Source organism: Rhinatrema bivittatum, chromosome 2, assembly GCF_901001135.1.
Source record: "Rhinatrema bivittatum chromosome 2, aRhiBiv1.1, whole genome shotgun sequence".
NCBI lineage: Eukaryota > Metazoa > Chordata > Amphibia > Gymnophiona > Rhinatrematidae > Rhinatrema > Rhinatrema bivittatum.
Genome location: NC_042616.1, coordinates 215707669 through 215727740, shown reverse-complemented (window position 1 = coordinate 215727740; position 20072 = coordinate 215707669). Strand labels below are relative to the sequence as shown.

Here is a 20072-nt window from a genome sequence, read left to right as displayed (position 1 = left end):
TTTCCTGGTCCCCAATGGCTTCATGCATCTGTCAATCTTCCTGTTCCCTGGAGTGGGTCCAATCTGGGTAAGCCGGCCTCTGAGTCCACTATAGCGCGCTGGTTGCAGGAAGTGATCTCTCGGTTGTTCTTTGTCATGGCCTGGTTCCCCGAGGGTCTTCACTCATTCTTTGCGTTCTTGAGCTCCTTCTTGGACGAACATTCTTTTGTTCTCTCAGTGGACGATTTGCACAGTTCATACTTGGGCGTCCTTATCTCTTTTTTGCTCGACACTATTGCCTAGATGTATAAGCTCTGCTTCGGTTCTTTTGGGCTACCAGTGCTTCGAGTGGGACTGTCTTGATCCCACCCGTTTTAGGGAAGCTTTGGTACATCCCACAGTCTGGACTGATCCGGGTACGTACAGGGAAAGGAAAATTAGTTCTTACCTGTTAATTTTCGTTCCTGTAGTACCATGGATCAGTCCAGACGCCCTTCCCTGTTTGTCTTTTTCTGTCCTCTCGAAGCTGGTTTTTTTTCTTGCAATTCTGCAGAGTCTCATTTTTGTACAAAAATACTGAGCAAAACCACAGGAAGCCTTGGTTGTTCTCATGCCAAGAATATGCAAGAGCGGGTAGTTAGGCCATGTTCCTTACATTTTTCTACAGTTGCTCCATTTGAGCTTTATGGTTACTTGCTTGATCCTACTTTGGTCGTCTTGTTTTCTGCTTTGACATACGTTATACTGAAGGGTTAGAGGATAGGCTCTGTCCTGATATAGGGCATCCTTCAAGTTTTAGTCTGTCTCCACCTGCTGGAAAGGAGGCTCAACCCACAGTCTGGACTGATCCGTGGTACTACAGGAACGAAAATTAACAGGTAAGAATTAATTTTCCTTTTCCTGCAGATAATATGCAAATAGTTAGACATTCACTTCTTCCTTCTGTTGGGTGTCCCAAACAGGGATTGCAAAAACTGTTCAAGATTTGTTTACTTGGTAGGGAAGTACACTGACTAAGGTTCTCTGAGGACAAGCAGGATGGCAATCCTCACACATGGGGGTGACATCAGATGGAACCTGGCACGGGAAACTTAAGTTAAAGTTTCTAGAATTTTGACTGAGCCTCGTTCAGAAAGCTCACTCATGCAATATACCATGCATCAACATGGGGGTCCCCTAAATCTTTTTTTTTTTTTCCCCCCACGGAGCCTCACATCTCATGGGCAGGTGAACTTAAAAATCTTTAAAGTTCGGCACAGTTTAAGTGCCTTTTTTTTTTTTTTTTTTTCCTCAGCAGTTTTTTTTTAGTGGAAGTTACTTTTGAATCAGTTTAAGAGTAGTATCAGGCTTATTGGTTAACATACCCTCTGCTGTTGAAGCAGAGTGAAACAGGAAATTGGGTTCAGACAATAACAGAGGGCCTGGCCTTTACAGTTTGGGGGAAACTGGTAAGAATGAGGGATAACCTGCACAGCATGGCAGATATTACCATAAGCTTGCTGGATTGACTATTTGGTCCTTTTCTGCTGTCACTTCTGCCTGGAGGCGGCAGTCGCCTATATGGTGAATGCCTTATATGATCTGGTGCATACTGCAGCCTGGACCATGGTTTCATCGGTAGCAGCTCGGCAGTTTCTATGGCTCCGCAACTGGGCAGCGGATGCTTCCTCTAAGTCGCAATTGTGTAAATCTTCCCTTTCAGGGAAAAGTTACTCTTTGGCAAGGACTTGGACCAGCTGATGAAATCTCTGGGAGAATCCAAGGGGCAATAAGTTGCCGGAAGACAGGAAGCCTTTTAAGAAGTTCATCGCTCCCCAGATTCTGTTTTGGGATTCCCGAAAAGGGCAGGGAGGAGTGCCTGCCCCCCCCCCCCCCCCCCCAGTGCCAATCAGTCCACTTCTCATCCACAGTCCTTTCACGGTGCTGGCCGGCCTGCAAGAGGATGCTTCGGGCAGGGGGCTGGAGCCAGTAAACCTGCTAATAAAATCAGGCCTGCTCACCCCTCATGCAGGACGATCAGGGCAGGTTGTCTCATTTTTACGAGAAGTGGGCCAAGATCACTGCCAAGTGCTGGATGTGGTAAAGGACTGTTCACCTTAGAATTTTCTCAGCCTCTCAGGGAGGCCTTCCTGGAATCACGCTGCATTTCCCTCAGCAAGCGGGCTGCAGTGGAAGGCACCCTACAAAGATTGCTGGACCTGAAGGCCATTGTCCCCGTTCCACCAGATGAGCAGGGACCGGGGCGGTATTCCATTTATTTCGTGGCTCCCAAGAAAGAGGGTACTTTTCGTCCCATTCTGGACCTGCAGAAAGTGAATCTCAGCCTGAAGGTCCCCCGCTTTCGGATGGAGACTCTGCACTGTCATTGCGGTGGCCTGGAAGGGAGAATTCCTCGCTTCCTTAGATCTCACCGAGGCATATCTACACATCCCAATTCGCAGCGATCACCGGAATTTCTTACATTTCAAGATTATGGGTCGACATTTTCAGTTCAGAGCGCTTCCATTTGGCCTGACGATGGCTCCGCATACCTTTTTACCAAGGTGATGGCAGTGGCCCTCAGGCAGGAAGGGTTGATGGTTCACCCGTACCTCAACGATTGGCTGATTCGAGCTAAGTCGGAGGACTGCATGCAGGCAGTGCACAGGGTGACCCATTGCCTGCAGTCCCTCGGGTCATCAACAAGGCGAAGTCTCATCTGACTCCTTCTCAATCCCTGGAATATTTGTGAGCCCGCTTCGACACCTTCCTGGGCAGGGTGTTCATTACAAAGGACAGGATGTGCAAATTGCAGCAGCTGGTGTTCCAGCTTTCCCCCCATACTAGTGACCAGCTGCCCTGATATGCCATTTTCCTCGAGCAGCTTAATAATCCCTCTGATTTAAATAAATACTAACTTCAGTCAGGTTCGCTCCTGCGCGGTTGGGTCGCGAAGGTTAGAAGCAGCGTTGATTTATTACTGCTCTGCTGCCGGCATCCTCCGGAGGTTTATCTTTTTTTTTTTTTTACATCTTTCACTGACCTCAATGCCATGATCAGCACAATGCTCCGGATGTGGAAAGTCAGGTTCCCGGCTCTCGGACTGACTTTGGTCCGGGTTCGGCCCCGTTCCCATCCGCGGGAACAGCAGCCATTTTGTTTTCTCAGTCGTCCCACGCAGTTCAGCGATGAGTTTGACCAAAGCAAGGCTCCCTCTCCTCCGGTTCTTACCCTAGCTGTCCTGCCGTATGCAGACCCACCGCGGCGGGGATCCTCCTCCTTATGGGCCATTTTCGACTGAATTTATATTGTTAATGCATATCTGGCTCGGCTGAGCCAGCAGCATCCAGATCCTGCTCTCATCCCTCCTCCACCGAAGGTACTCCAGTTAGATGAATCCCTGGGTGCAGCGGGGATCCCCCAGGGATCAGGATTTCCTCTAGGTGGGACCTTGCCAAATACTGCTCTCGAGATAGGGTGGCTTCACAGCCTACTCCCCTGTCTCAGGTGGAAGGGGACGATCCCCGGGTCCTACGACTTTTTCAGAGGGACGAGCTGGAACACCTCATTTCGCATGTCCTGGGTGAATTGGATATCGAGCCTCCCCAGGAGTCTCCAGCGCGCAGTGCTACATCTAAGAAGGGGGATCCTGTTCTCACGGGTCTCCGCCCGCCAGTGAAGATGTTCCCTTTCCACCCCATGCTCCTCCAATTATTGTCCGGAGAGTGGGAGACTACTGAAGCGGCCCTGAGGGTAGGCAGGGCCATGGACTAGCTCTACCCCCTCCCGGAGGAGTACTTGGAACTCCTCAAGGCTTTGTGGAGTTCAGTAAGTTTTTTGTGAATGTTGCATTTAAACCTCACTAGTTAGAAATTATGGGTCAAACGCCATTGACCAGAGCATTAAATGTTGTTATGGTTAGTCTGACAGAACATATTTGATTTTGGCCCATTAGGTTCAGGGCTTTTGAACTAAACTATTTCCCAAACCAAAAGGGTTGAGCAGGTGGGGCCAACCCACATTAATTAGCGAACCCCCAGTGGTGCCAGAGGTTTTCTGGGACCCCAGTTTCAAGAGTATACTTTAGGGGAGATGGAATCTAATAGAGGATTTGCGGGAGGGGGGGAAGAGAGGAGGTGGGAGGGAGGGAATAACAGGAAAAGGGTTAGTAGCAAGATGGCAGCGCTCCCTTATTACGATTACAAGAGTACAAAATTTGCCTATTTCAAGTATGTGCCACTTCCACAGAGTTGATTACTCACACATACACACAATAGCAGGAGTATGGGTTCAGGTTGGGGGACCCATGCCCAAACAAACAATTACCAGATAAGGCCCGCAAAAATACAGTGAGGACTGTCTAAGCTACGGGTAGCTAGCCGTAATGTAAATGGGCTGGGTAATCCAGTAAAACGAACAGATTTTGCAGACAGTTAAAAGGGCAAAAACTGATATAACTTGCATACTGGAAACCCATCTTTCAGAGACCGAAAGCCGAAAACTTCAAAGGGACTGGGTGGGAGAAGGCCACTTTGCTCAAGCACTTGGGAAGAAAGCTGGTGTAGTCATACTTGTGCACACAGATCTTACTTTTCATATTACACAGGATATTAAAGATCCCAATGGTAGATATATTGTAATAAGAAAACATTGTCTCTGCCAAAGTTATGTAATATCTATGGTCCCAATGTATTCAACCAGTCTTTCTTTAGACAAATTGCCAATCTCCTTACTGTTCATAGAAAAGGCTGACTCATTCTGACTGGGGATTTCAATTGTGTTCTAGACCCCTCATTAGATCGCTCGTCGCCAACAACTAAACAGGGTATGTCTTCACAAAAACAAGGCATTCCGAGTCTGTGTGAAAATCTTCAACTACTGGATTTTTGGCAAATGCTACACCCTGAAGAGAGGGACTATACATATTTTTCCAAGGTGCATAACTCATTTTCATGCATAGATTATATCTTGGGGTCCCAAAATATGCTCCCTTATGTAATATCGGAAACGGTGGGCGGTCTGGGAGTCTGACTATGCTCTCATATGGATCGACCTTAAATTGCAAGATCCAAATAATATCCCTAAATGGTGGAAATTTCCTTCATATTTGAGATCTGACAGGGAATTCAAACACTACTTAAAACTCAAATGGATGCAATATGTTGAGGCCAATTCACAACACTTGGACGATCCTAACCTTTTTTGGGAAACTAGCAAGGCAGCCCTTAGGGGGGAAAATCATATCTATGTTAAGACAGAAATAAACGACTAACCTCAAATTATTGAACTTGAAACGAAATTGCAATTAGCTAAAGCGGACTTGTTAAACCCCGCTACGGATCGACGCAAAAAATTTAGGGAAACTTAGCTCATTAAATGCTACTTCCATCAACAAACTATCAAATATTTACATTATACCGAACACTCTCTTTTTTTCAGTATGCTAATAAAGCGGGCAAACTAATGGCGAATGCAGTCCGGGTACGTCTAGGGAAAACGTATATTGAAAAACTAAAAAAAAAAGGGGTACTTGGGCAATACGGCATACAGACATTTGTGACACTTCGGTCCTTTTACGAGACATTGTACTCTGAAGACGGGCAAGGGGGCCAACAAGAGGAAGATATGTTTTTTCATGAGCTCCCATTTCCAAAGCTTCCAGCAGAGATAGGAGTAGGGGAACCGTGTGCTTCCCCTGTTTGGTGGACTTTACTCCACAGTTCTATTTTTTTCTGCTTCTGTTCTCAAGGTTGGATCAAGTTTGGTTTAAAAAAAAAATAAAAAAATTTTTTTTTTAAGAAAGTTAGAAGCTCTTTGTGGGAGTTTTCTTATCTCTTGCAAGCAGTGCTGTGTGGGCCCCATCCCTCCTTCGGTGGGGTAAGTGGCTCCTTCGGGCTCTTCTGTTTTTGTTCCTGTTTCCTCCTACAGGTTCTTTGCCCGGTTTTGCCAAAACGGTTAAGTAAGCTGTATTAAAATCTCTGGGGAATTGACCAATTTCCAAAGCATTCCTATAGAAGGAGCTTAAGGGTGTGACCAATTGGTCCTTAAGAAGTTTGTAATAAATCATAGGAAAATCCATCCAGGCCTGGTGATTTCCCTGCCGTACTAGATGTGATGGCCTTCATTATTTCAGGTGTGGTAATTGGTTTGTTCTAGCCTCTTTGGTGTTAGGGCGGTGGATGCTGGTGGTGCCAGCCCCTACCCCCACGGCCCCGAGACGCGCATTCCCCGGGGCCACCTCAGCAGAGAGGCACATTCCTCTGCTGTCACCGGGGATAAGGGTACATCTCTCTCACTCACGCACACACACCCGTATGCCGTGGTCCTGCTGCTCGGCGTGCGGTGGCCCGGAGTCGTGGGGGTCACACGAGGGTCTTTGTGAAAGGTGCCTCCCTGGTGGGGAGGACACCTCCCTGCTGCGGGATAAAGCTTTTTCACGCGCTCCAGCATGCCACGGACTACAGGAGCCGTCCCCGCTTTCAGCGGCGCCCATTTTGGAAGCAGGGGACAATGTGCAGCAGCCATCAGGAGATGCAGGGGAGGATTTCTTTGACATCCCATTCTTCTCCCCCTCCCCCGGCGTTCTCGGCGGAGTTCATTGTGTTTATGCACAATGCTTACCTGCAGCGCCTGGAGAATCCTAGGGTTTCCGGGTTCGAGCCACCAGCCAAGGCTACCCGGCTATCGGAGACACCCATGGGGGCCCAGGGCACTTTGGGGGGGTACCCCGGGTACATTTTGCCCTCCCCTTGGGGGGAGGGGCAGCCCCTCTCCCGGATTCGGGGGAGATCCACCGTCTTCACTTGGGGATGATCCGCGGGTCCTTCGCATCTTTCAAAAGGAGGAGCTAGAGGACCTAAACCCTCATCCTGCAGGAGCTGGACCTAGAGCCTCCCCAGGACCCCCCGCGCCAGTCGTCTCCTCTTCTAGCAAGAAAGGGGATCCAGTTCTGGCTGGCCTGCGCCCCTCGTCCCGGGCCTTTCCCACCCTAGCCACCTTCCTACAGCTCCTGGCCAGGTAATGGGATACTCCCGAAGCCTCCCTCTGGGTCGGCCAGGCGATGGAAAAACTTTTATCCGCTTCCAGAGGACTTCCTGGAGCTCCTCAGGGTTCCTGAGGGTGTCGACCGTTACCAAATGGACAACAGTACCGGTCACTGGTGGGACGGCACTGCGTGACCTCCAGGATAGGAAGCTGGAAGTCTACCCAAAGAGGGTTTTTGAGATCTCGGCCCTGGGAGTTCGTGCTGCCATTTGTAGTTCTTTCGCGCAGAGGGCTGGACTCGTTGGGTCCAACAACTTCTCACCTTCCAGGAACTACCGCCGGAGGGCGCAGTCCAAGCGGACCGCCTGGAGGGCGTCATAGCCTACGGAGCAGATGCTCTGTGCGATCTGCTCCGGGTCTTAGCAAGGTCCGTGGTCTCGGCAAGGCGCCTCCTCTGGCTTCGCAACTTCCAAATCCAGCCTGGGATCTCTTCCTTTAAAGGGCAAGTTTCTCTTCGGAGATGACCTCGACCAGATCATTAAGTCTTTGGGGGGAAAACGCAGTCCATCGTCTGCCCGAGGACCGCCAGTGGCCTAATCGATCGTTCACTTCTTTCCGGAGTCAGCCCCGCGCCCAATACCGCTGTTGCGGCCCCCGGGCTCCATCCACCAGAACAGTCATGGCCCTATTCCTTTCGTGGACGCAGACCACCCAGGGAGGGGGCTCCTCAAGGGGTTTTCTCCAAATCCCCCCCCCCCCCCCCCCAATGATGCCAGGCTCACCCACCCCTCACTACATGATCGCGGCGGTACATCAGGGAGAGTTCCTCGCCTCTCTGGACCTGACAGAGGCCTATCTCCACATTCCAATCCGCAAGGCTCATCAAAGATTTCTGCATTTCAAGATTCTCAACCAGCACTTTCAATTCCAGGCTCTCCCCTTCGGATTGGCGACTGCCCCGCGGATGTTCACAAAGATCATGATTGTAGTGGCAGCGGCTCTCTGGGAGGGAATCCTAGTCCATCCCTACCTGGACGATTGGCTCATCTGGGCGAAGACCTTCTCCCAGGGACAGCGGGCGCTCTCCCGGGTCGTTCAAATCCTTCAATGTCTTGGCTGCATGGTGAACTTCGCCAAGAGCAGTCTCGGGCCTTCGCAGCATTTGGATTTCTTGGGCGCTCACTTAGACACCGTTCAGGGCAAGGTTTTCCTATGCCCGAACAAGGCGCAATCTCTTGAGACCAGATCCAAACGCTTCTGGAGCCCACGTCTTGGGATTATCTGCAAATCCTGGGATCCATGGGCATTGGTGCATCTGCGTCCCTTACAAGCAGCACTAATCTTGCGCTGGAAACTGGTATCGCAGGACTACCAGCTAATCCTCCCTCTCCCCTCGATTGCCAGATCCAGCCTCCTTTGGTGGTTGGATCCGCTGCATCTCGCACAAGGCACCTCGCTCGACATGCCGGATTGGGTGGTGGTCACCACTGACGCCAGCCTGACGGGTTGGGGAGCAGTGTCAACGGAGCTCCACCCAGGGGCAGTGGACAAAGGCGCAAGCCGTCTGGCCAATCAATCGCCTGGAAACGAGGGCTGTGCGTTTGGCGCTTATTCATTTCTTGCCTCTTTTGAGAAATCGAGCAGTGCCTATCCTGTCGGACAGCGCGACCACTGTAGCCTACATCAACCGCCAAGGTGGAACGAGGAGCCGACATGTGGCTCTCGAAGCAGCCCACCTGATGGCATGGGCAGAGCGGTTCCTCACACGCGTGGCAGCTTCCCACATCGCAGGCGTAGACAACATTCAGGCGGACTACTTGAGCCGACAGACTCTGGATCCCGGGGAGTGGTCTCTCTCTGACAAGGCGATGCAGCTTCTCATTAGTCACTGGGGGACACCCTGCCTGGACCTCATGGCGATGCCTCAGAACGCCAAGGTGCCACGATTCTTCAGTCACAGGCGGGAACACGGGGCGGAGGGCGTAGACGCACTGGTCCTTTCCTGGCCGGGTCATCTCCTCCTCTACATATTCCCGCCCTGGCCTCTAGTGGGCAAGGTGCTATGAAGAATAGAGATACATCGGGGGCCCATCATCCTGGTAGCCCCAGAGTGGCTGCGACTATCGTGGTTTGCGGACTTGCTCAACTTCGCAGAGGACGGCCCGCTGCGCCTCTGTCTTCCTAGTCTACTCCATCAAGGGCCGGTATTTTTCGACCAGGCAGAACGCTTCTGTCTTGCGGCCTGGCTTTTGAAAGGAGGCGGCTCCAGCGCAAAGGTTACCTTGACGCGGTAGTCTCGACCCTTCTACAGGCTAGGAGGACCTCCACTTCGGTCGCCTACTTGAGGGTCTGGAAGGTCTTTGAGTCATGGTGCACTGACCATGTCACTCATGCCAAAGGGTTTCAATACCCCAGGTCCTCGCATTCCTACAGGACGGCCTGGACAAAGGACTCTCCTACAATTATCTGCGAGTACAAGTTTCCACGTTGGGTTCGTTCATTCAGTCAACCGATCACCCTTCTCTCTTGTCTCATCCGGATATCACCCGTTTCCTCAAGGGGCGAAGCATCTACGGCCTCTGGTCCGGGACCCTTGCCCCTCTTGGAGTCTTAACCAGGTCCTCCTTTCGAGCCTCTTCGCCACACCACCACCTCACCCTGAAGACAGTCTTCCTGGTGGCCATTAGCTCCGCACGCCGCATCTCGAACTCCAAGCACTCTCATGCAGGGAACCATTCCTCCATTTTACAGACACAGGGGTATCCTTACATACAGTGCCTGCCTTCCTTTTCAAGGTTGTCTCAACTTTCCATGTGAATCTGACGATAGATCTCCCGTCCTTCGCAGCCGGCGAGCCAAGATCTCTACGACATTTGAATGTCAAGCGCAGCCTAATCCGATACTTGAAGTTACGAACGACTTCAGGACTTCCGACCGTCTGGTCGGGGCCACGAAAAGGGTCGCAGGCCACAAAGACCACGATCGCGAGATGGCTCAAGGAAGCAATAGTGACCGCATATGTCTGTGCGGGTCAGACTCCTCCAGTGGGGGTCAAGGCCCATTCACAGGCAACCTCCTGGGCGGAATCCCAGTCAGTCTCATCTCAGGAAATTTGTCAGGCTGCGACTTGGAAGACACTGCATACCTTCGCAAGACATTACCGTCTGCATCTACAGTCGCCAACCTCCGGATACTTTGGTGACCGGGTCATTCGATCAGGGCTTTCAGGGGCCCACCCAATTTAGGGAAGCTTTGTTACATCCCACCGTCTGGACTGATCCTGGTACATACAGGGAAAAGAAAATTACTTCCTTACCTACTAATTTTCGTTCCTGAAGTACCAAGGATCAGTCCAGATGCCCTCCCGGTTACTACTGGGATACTGGAGTTCACCTGCTCGATCTGCCATTACATTGCTATTTTTGGTTTTCTGTTGATCTTTTGCCTCCATTCTTCGAGGCTGTTCGACAGTTCTCTTGCAAGTTGCAATTGTTAGTATCATCATTTGATCTACTTTCAGATACACTTGATCCAATTCTTTCTAGTTTGTTATTCTGGCTTTGATATTCTCTATACTGAGGATCTAGGGAGGGTGCACTGGTTGATATGTCAGCACCCTCCGAAGCTTTGTCGGACTCCCATCTGCTGGACTGGGGACATAACCCACCGTCTGGACTGATCCTTGGTACTACAGGAACGAAAATTAGCAGGTAAGGAAGTAATTTTCTTGTAGTGTAGGACAGTGGTTCTCAACCTTTTTTCTGTCGGGACACACCTGACAGATGGTTCTCACATGCGTGACACACTGACCCATGATCGTCACAGGGCTAGATGTAAAAGTACAGTTTGCATCCACGGGAACCCCCCCTGACCCACAATAATGGATGTAAAGCAGAATTATGACATTCCCCATACAACTCACCCTACAAAAAAGATATTCTGGTTCTGATGTCATCTCAGTAACAGCAACTCAAACTCCTTCTTCCAGGCTCAATAGCCCTACTTATGAAAAGACAGCAGTTTACCACCAATGCATGTCCTCTTGAGAAAACACAACAAATAAGATTGATAAAACGCTTACATGCTAGTAAAATATCTCAGTAACAGACACAGAACCGACCTAACATACTCCCAGGATCTGTAGTAATGCACATAAACTAATCCGCACACAGTTACACCTGTATTATGGAATACACTCAAACAGGAGCAACCCTATCTATGAAAAGGCAACACTACAAATATTAAATCAGGCCCTAAAAACCAATACACCTCTTATTAGGAAAGCAGAACTAGCAAGCAGCTATAGATCCCCACACAGAAATAATTGTAAAACTATACTAATAAGCAGAATAAATGTTTCACAACAACTATGAACAGAATAATATCCAACAATTAAAAACTCATAAAAACTATTAAAAATTCTCCAAACACCAATAAAATATTTCAAAAAAAGTAGACACATCACATAATATTAAATTAAAATGGCAGTCAATCAAGAAAAATAAAAAGCCACCTTTACTTACCCCCTCCAGCAGCTCTCCTACTCCTCTTCCATGTAGGCTGTAGCACACACCAGAAGCAGCAGTAGTGGCTAAGCTCTATACTCCTGGTCCTCTTCCTTAGGGCCCATGTCTCTCTCACACACACCATACCAGTCATGCCCCCATGACCAGTTTCTGTCTCTCAAACACCAATCATCTCCCAAACAGTCTTTGACAAACATACCAGTCACCTTCCTGAACAGTTTCTCTCATGCCATACACACACACAGGCTTCCCACTCCCGTGTTCCACTTACATATATGGGCTTCTCACTCTCATAATCACTTTCTCTTTCTCACACACTCACCAGTCTCTCACTCCCATGCTTGTTCTCTCCACATGCACAGGCTTCTCATTCCCATAATATCTCTCTCACACACACACACGTCACCTGATCTCTCTCATGCATACACACACAGGCTTCCCACTTCCATGTTCTGTCTTACATATACAGGCTTCTCCCTCCCATGCTCACTCTTCACATGCACAGGCTTCTCATTTCCATAATCACTTTCTCTCTGTTACACACACACAGTCTCTCTCATTTCCATGCTTGCTCTCCATGTGCACAGGCTTCTCATTCCCTGAATCACATTCTCTCTCTCACCGTCACCTTACCAACCAGTCCCTCTCTCATACATGCACACACAGGCTTCTCACTCCCATGCTCTCTCACATACCCAGATTTCTCACTTCCATGCTTTTTCTCTCACACACACACGTCACATCCCTGACTGTATCACACTCTCACATACACATCAGTCATCTCCTTGAGCAGTCACTTTCATTGTCTCTCACATATACACATACATCACCTCTCTGACCAGTTTCTCTCAATCACACAGATGCTCTCGATCAAAAAAACGTTCTCTCACTTACACACAAGCTCTCAATCACACACACATTCTCTCACACACTGGCTAGCTGGCTGCTTCTCTTTCTTTCACTTCCTCTTCCCCCCCCCCCCCCCAGCACAAATGGTAGCTGCAGCAGCCTCCTCCTCCAGCCCCCCGCGGGCCAAGAAGGAAGAATCCCATCGGCCGCGGGAGGCTCATGCTGCTGTCTTCTTTCCCGTTTACCGGCTGCTTCGATTGCTCGGGGGCCGATGCTGCAGCGGCCGCTGCTACTTTATCACGCGGCACGGCTCTTTCTTCTTCCCGCACACCGCGTATCACTTCCTGTTCCGGGTCTGGGGGGGGGGATGCAGGCGCAGGAAGAAGAATAGGTCAGCCGCGGGTGCCACAGCTTCTTTTAGCACTGCTGCCGTTCCCACTGGGCTTGAACGTGCTGATAGCCCGGCGGCAACGGCAGCAGGGAAGAAAGAGCAGCGGGAGAGACTGGGAGCACGCGACACTGGTGTGTCGCGACACACGGGTTGAGAACCGCTGGTATAGGATTTTAGTCGGGGTCTAGATTGTACATTTTGGTGAGCTGTCTCTTTAAGTTAATAATAAAAAAAATAATAATAGACAGAGCAAGTCCCTCGTCGGCGGTTCTGTGAGCCTCCCAGGGGGTTGTAAGGTCCTGAGGGGACCATCCCTCCTGGTCGAGGACCCTGCACTTACTGGTCAGCAACATTGGGGGTGATACCGGGGAGCCCGGCTCACTCACCCCCACAGGAGCAGAACCTAACCAGGGACAGTGAATGGCAAGTTTTTCAGTTTATTTTATGTTTAAAAAAAAAAAAGAAGCATTTGTTTGTGTGGTGCGCACCGGCTCTCCGATACTGTCTGGCGTCTTTTTTCCCTTTTTTTTTCTATCAGCCGATGCCTCAGGGCGCTGCATGCCACACCTCTCGCAGGAAGGCCTCTGCTAGAGTTGTGTGCAGGGAGGCAAGGGACCCTCAGTTTCCGTTTGTGTGGGGGGGGGGGGGGGGTGTCGGTCGGTCCAGAGAACAATGTCAGTGGTCTATCAACCGCCTGGAGACCAGAGCAGTGGCTCTGGCCTTGCAAGTGTTCCTCCCGCTGCTTCAGGGGAAGTCGGTCAGAGTCTGGTCAGAAAATGCAACCACAGTGGCCTACATCAATCGCCAAGGAGGAACCAAGAGTCGCCCGGTAGCGACGGGCAGAACAGAATCTCGGCAGCATTGCAGCATCTCACAGCATTGCAGCTGGAGTAGACAACATACAAGCAGACTTCCTCAGTCGTCACCAACTCTATCTCGGAGAGTGCGAGCTGGCCGACGAGGTGTTTCAGCTCATCTGCGATCGGTGGGGAACGCCAGAGGACCCACTTGTCCGATGTTATCTCGACCCATCTTTGGTAGGGGGCAGACTTGCCCTCTTCTGTGTCTTTTTTTTTTCCTGTGGATGGGTCTGCATCTTCTCATTGTGGGGTATGGCTGGAGCCTGCCCCTGAGCCTGTTCCCCTCTTGGTGTGTCTGTTGTGAAAGGACTAAGACCTTCCTGAGGCAGCGAAGTGCTTGGGGCTGTGTTCTTGTAAGGTCTAAAACGCTGCGATCCTCTGCCCTTGGTTCTTCTGGGGGAGGAGCGCCGAATTCTTTTGTTCCTATCTTCGGTAGCCGGGATATTGGAGATTCACCCCATTTGTTGCCTAACTTCTCCAATTCACTTCCGAATAAGAGAGATCCTTTAAAATGCTTTCTCGTGAGGTTTGCTTTGGATGTTGCATCAGCCGACCAATCTGTGCTAGATATGGGAGCAAGTTTTTTCCTAAAATTTCCTTGTAAATGTCAAGTATTGTTTCAGAATAACAAGTTTATTTTTCTTGACCCGTCCCATTTGCAATGTTTCATTTCTGATAAATCCCAAGGAAAATAGTCAGGGTAAAAGGGAATTATGATTGTAAGAGATTGTCGTAGCGAAATAGATTAAATCTCTCCCCTTTCCTCCTAGATGTGGGCTAGAATTGTATTTGATTTACTTAAAATTTAGTGAAGATGTAATTATTATGATAATGCTTGATTATATCATTTCTATGTAAATGTTATAATTTCAAAAAATATAAATAAAAAAAAAAAAGAGAGATCCTTTAAAATGCTTTCTCGTGAGGTTTGCTTTGGATGTTGCATCAGCCGACCAATTCCGGAGCCATGGTTGTCTTCTGGCTGCGACTGCCGAGGCGACGTTCCGGGCTGAGGTCGCACGAGATCTGAGGTAGCATTAGTGAGGAAAGATACCGCAGGTTCCATCGTTTCTCAGGACATATTTGCGTCTCTGGAGAGGAGCAAACAGGAATGTGCCACCAATGTGCAGCAGGAAGCAATCTGCAGTGTCATTGCTGATCCGTCAAAGGACTGCTTAAGGATGGATTCCAGTCATCTGTCCTGGGTATCCTTCAGTGCCGCTCCTCCCTCAACGGGACTTGTGTGCTTTGAGACTGCACAGACCATAGTGTCCACTTTTGGGAAACTTAGGCATTCCTTGGCCATGGGTTCCAGAGTATATAGGGCTTCTAGGGCCCAGCCTCTGGGGCATTCCAATCCAGGTCAATCACTTCCCGGATGGCCTCCAACATAGTAAAGTAGCATGAGGCCTTACAGAGGGACACAAAGATGGGGGTCTTTGGTTCCGCTAAAGGGTCAGTGCCTGGAATTCTCAGTCTGGAACACGAGGGCAGGTAATTCATCCATGTGGAAGAATCTAAGCATGGTTCGGTATGGTTCCATCCCTGGGGGGATTTCTCATTCTTCTAGGGAGTCAGTCTCATCATCTGAGGTGTCTGGATCCCAATTAGGGAGGCTCTTGGTTAGGAGAGGCATGTCTCGAGGCGCCCGGGAGGTGCCGGGAAGGTCCTATGCCTCTGGCAGGGGGTTATCTGGTGCACGGCAGAGGCCAGTTGTGCCTGGACAAAAGTTTGCAGCCCTTTAAAAAAAAAAAAAAAAGTCCCTGGGTCCATGTTTATCCCAGGAGGGGTTGTAGTAGAAGCCCCAGAGGTGCCTTCCTGTGGGTGCACCAAGTTGGAGGTATATAGGTCCGGGGTACAATCAGTGGCTCCGGATCCCTCTCCTGGCTGAAGGGACCTTGCTTTGGTTCCCCCTGGGCCTCTTCGCACTACTGGCATAGGAAGGATTCCAGTTTAGGCTGCGCAGAGGGAGTGTCTCTTGGCCTTCTTGGATGGTGGTACCAATGTTTGTGCGCATGGAGAGCTGCAAACTCAGCTGTGCATGGGTGTGCAGCGGTTGTGCGCATGGGCTACAGACTATGTGCGTGCAGCAGTGCGCACGGCACAGTTGTGTGCGCGGCTCTACGCGTGTCTCTTAAGGACGCGCTCAAGTTAGGCCTGCCCTGTACATACTGCCGGTCGGGGGGGGGGGGATAGCACTGACTAACCCAATGGCAAGATGGCGCCCCTTGAAGGGTCTCCACATGTGTGGATCCTTGCAGTGAATCGGGGCCTAGCCCAACCTGGGCTGCTCAACCCGATTGGTGCCCTTTAGACCTTGTCGGGAAGCTGATCTGTACATCTATTCGAGCTTTGGAGACCGGAAACTTAAATGTAAAGGTTTCTACCTTAACTGGTCTCTGCGCTTACTGGTCACGTGCCGGGCGGTCTCCAGCTGTGGGGGGAGAGGGAAATACCTTCACCGTCTCGCTCAAATCTGCACCCACTGCCTTTCAGCCACCCTGGGGTCTAAGTTCACGTTGGGAACTGGCTGCCGGACCAAGGCTCACATCTGAGGTATATCGACAGTCACCTCAGGAACTCTCAACTGTGGGAGGGACCCTTAAGGTTTCACCACAGGTGAATTGGGATTTTCTTCTTTCTTGTTTAAATGTTACACTATTCTTGTGTGGATAGTGTCTGCATCTGCTATGGAGAAATACTGAAAAGCTAAGCTTACTGCACGGCTATATATAGGGGTGAAATCTGACTCCGTCTCCCATCTGCTATTAGACTCAGGACCAATGGGTATTGTGCTCTGTCTACACTAAGGCAAACGAAATTATCAGGTAAGTAATTGCTCCATTAAATGTATTCATGTATAAATGTATTTCATGCATTAATTGTAAAGAAATGGTAGGGGAATAATTTTAACATTTTTGACACATCTGCGAAATTGCTTAACCATAATGGTTCCACTTAATGCTGCTCTTTCCTGTGGGAGGAAGAGTAATCCCATGTGGTGGTCCTTATCAGCAAGAGAGGAGGGAATGTGTTTGGTTTGGCAGCTTGGTTCCTGTGTCTGGCAATTTTTGCCAGTAGTGACAATCGAATTTTTTTTTTCCCAGTCCCTTGACCTGAAGGATTCTAGTTAATTGTGGTATCTGAAAATCTTAGTTTGGATGCAGTTCCTTCAGGATGGCACAAGTCTTAACTATACAAATAGTCTTCAGAGAGAGATAATATTTTAAGCATACAACAAATATTCACTTTAGGAATCTGGTAAACCTGGTGCCCATGTCACTGTGAAGAAATTATTTGTTGGTGGAATTAAAGAAGATACTGATGAGCATCACTTACGAAGCTATTTTGAGGATTATGGAAAAATTGAAAGCATCGAGGTTATCACAGATAAGCAGTCTGGTAAAAAGAGAGGCTTTGGATTTGTTACATTTGATGACCATGATCCAGTGGATAAAATTGTCTGTGAGTAAAATTTTTTTATTCTTCTTCACTTCTGTTTTAGTACTATTGTTAAAGCATGTGTTAAGTTTTAGTATGATATTGCTAAAACAACTCCTTTGGATATTTTCCGTTTTAGCCAAGAATTGTCTATTTCAGTAATGAAGTGAGAAAACATTTCAGTATTTTTTTTTTTCATTGTAATTACAGTGCAGAAATATCATACCATTAATGGTCACAATGCAGAAGTAAGAAAAGCTTTATCAAGGCAAGAAATGCAAGAAGTTCAAAGTTCAAGGAGTGGAAGAGGAGGTACTATATAGCTAACTAGGGTGCTTTCTCCCCCCCCCCCCCCCCCCCCAAAGAAGTTATAATGGGGGTAAAATGTAAACATTTTAAATTATTATTTAGGTAACTTTGGCTTTGGGGATTCACGTGGTAGTGGTGGAAACTTTGGTCCAGGATCTGGAAGCAATTTCAGAGGTGCATCAGGTAAGAATTTTATTTGGTTTTTCCCCACTCAAATTTCGATGCATTATGTATAGTAATGTTTCTATTGATAGAAAAAATATTCTAAGATCTCAAACTGAAGTAATTTAGAATCATAAGTTCCTCTTCACTCTGGTAGGCCAGTCCACACAAGTGAGTTATGCACTCCTACCAGCAGATGGAGACTGAGTAAAACTGATTCACTGACATCAAACACACAGACCTAACCAGACATCAGCCTGCCAGTATTCAGTCTCCAGATATGCATCTCTGTACTGAGAATTGCTCATAGTTTAAAAAAAAATTGGTTTGTGGACAAGAACCAATCATGCTCTCAGCTAGGGAGGGCTGAGTGCAGGTTAAAAAGAGTAGAGAAGTGTCAGGTCCCCCCCAATTTGTTCCTTACCACATCTTTTACCCTCTGCATTGGTGCCTCTGTCTTTATCCCTTTTCCCCCTCACTTCTCTGGGGAGTTGGTATGGAGTGGAGGCGGCTCGAGTTGGCGAGTTGAGTAACCTTTGGCTAAGCCCTGCATTTCAGGTTCAATCCTGTCAGTAGCGTGGTAGGCTGTGGTGGCGTTTCACCACCTGGTGATGGTCTGATGTAAGTGCATGTACGGCCGTGGCCTAGATTTGTATACTTATTTGCACGCAGGGGTATTTTGTGCACGTACGACCGCAGCCTACATTTTGAGCTTGTTTGTGTCTGTTCCCGGACACTGGTGGTGGGTGCACAGGAGGCTGCCTAGAGTACAGTGCAGAAAGACCATGGTGCTGAAGACAAAACGATCTAAGCAGCTGGCTATTTGTGAGGCTTGTCATATAAGGGCAATCCAGCCATCACTTTCTCTTCACCTGTATCGGCGCTGCTTGGATGCTCAAGTTGACTTGCCCATTCATATTTTGCTGATGTTGGGTCATCTCTCAGGAGGAGGGAGTAGGGCAGAAGGTGTTAGTGGGCTCCTGGCCCCCGATACCTGCCAGAGACAAATCTCCCGAGGATTTCTGGGCAGATGAGGTCTCCGTGCAAGGACCTTCAGGATCAGATCCAGCTCTGGGGGACCAGGATATGGATCTGGAGGGGTTGAAGGTCCCGGCAGTCGAAGGTGATGACCCCAAAGTGGTTGGGCTGTTCCACAAGGAGAAATTGGTTCCCTTTATATCAGATGTTCTACAAGAACTGGGTATAGAAGTCCTGTAGGAGCATTCGGAATTGGGAGCAGTGGATCCAGTCGTGTTTGGCCTATGGTATCCTACACAAGCTTTTCCTTTCCACAAGTCTATCAGCAACTTGCTGTCTAGGAAGTGGGGTATTCCTGACACCAGCTTAAAGATCAGCAGGGCCATGGATGAGTTCTATACCCTCTCCCCGAGGATGTGCTAGAGCTTCTGAAGATCCCGAAGGTGGATGCCTCTGTGTCTTAAGTTACTAAGAAGACAACCATCGCTGTGGCCGGTGTGACGGCTTTGAAGGATCTTCAGGATAGGAAGCTGGAGATGAATCTCAAAATTTTTGAGCAGCTATGTGCAGCAGTTTTGAGCTGGATTGCGCTGGGTGCAACAGCTACAGGCTGACAAGTCCTTGGAGTCGAGACAAGCTAAGCGTCTAGAGGCAGGTTCTTCAGTCTGCAAAGAGAAAGGGGGGCAGAAGGAGTGGATGCGTTAGTTCTGCCTTGGTAGACAGGAGTCCTGTATGTGTTTCCACCTTGGCTGTTGGTAGGCAAGATTTTGTGTCGCACAGAAGTCCGTCCAGGTTAGGTGGTTTGCAGACTTGGTTAACCGGGCTGTGGACGGTCCGTTATGGCTGGCACATCTGCCCAATCTACTGTGTTAAGGCCCTGTCTGGATCAGGCAGATCACTTTTGTCTAGTTGCTTGGCTTTTGAGAGGGAGAGATAGCGAAGGTGAGTAGAGGGTCACGCGGGTAGTGGTGGCTTCAGAGTGACCTCGCCGCCCGTGGTTTGCGGATCTGGTGCATCTGGCAGTGGACGGTCCGCTACGCCTGACCCACCTATTGGATCTCCTTTGTCAGGGTCCTATATTTTCTGATCGGGTGGATCGCTTCTGTCTCGCAGCTTGGCTTTTGAGAGGAGGCGATTGCATGTGAGAAGGTGACACCCTTCTACCTCGTGAGCCTGTTCCAGAGTATGGAAGGTGCTTGAGACCTGGTGTGCACAATGGGGATTGGACCTTCAGGTTTCGGTGTCCCATATTTTGACCTTTTTTGCAGGAGGGTTTATCCAAAGGATTAGCCCATAGTTCCCTTGGAGTCCAGGTTTCCGCTTTGGGCTGTCACAGAGGGTGAATACAGGGGAAGGCCTTTGCTTCCCATCCGGATGTACTGCGTTTTTCTACGGGGAGTCAAGCATCTCAGTCTACCTCTGCGTCACATTTGTCTGGCATGGAACCTCAATCTAACATTGCGGCCCCTTTGCAAGGAGCCTTTTGAGCCTCTGAGCCAGACATCTTTGAAGATCCTTACTCTGAAGACTGTCTCTTTGGTAGCTATCTGTTCAGCTAGTAGGATTTCAGAATTGCAGGCGCTTTCGTACCATGGTCTGTTCCTCCGGATATCG

The 20072-nt window shown here is 49.3% G+C and overlaps 1 protein-coding gene across 11 annotated transcripts in view; it reads left to right on the top strand.

The window, feature by feature from the left end:
- The window catches only part of HNRNPA2B1 (heterogeneous nuclear ribonucleoprotein A2/B1), a 131458-nt gene that overhangs the window by 23051 nt on the left and 88335 nt on the right, over window positions 1–20072 (top strand). For all 11 annotated transcript variants that reach the window (XM_029589146.1, XM_029589142.1, XM_029589141.1 and 8 more), the window contains exons 4-6: window positions 16823–17033; window positions 17220–17321; window positions 17421–17501. In XM_029589146.1, coding sequence (XP_029445006.1) covers window positions 16823–17033; window positions 17220–17321; window positions 17421–17501 — 394 coding nt within the window. The remainder of the gene's footprint in view (window positions 1–16822; window positions 17034–17219; window positions 17322–17420; window positions 17502–20072) is intronic.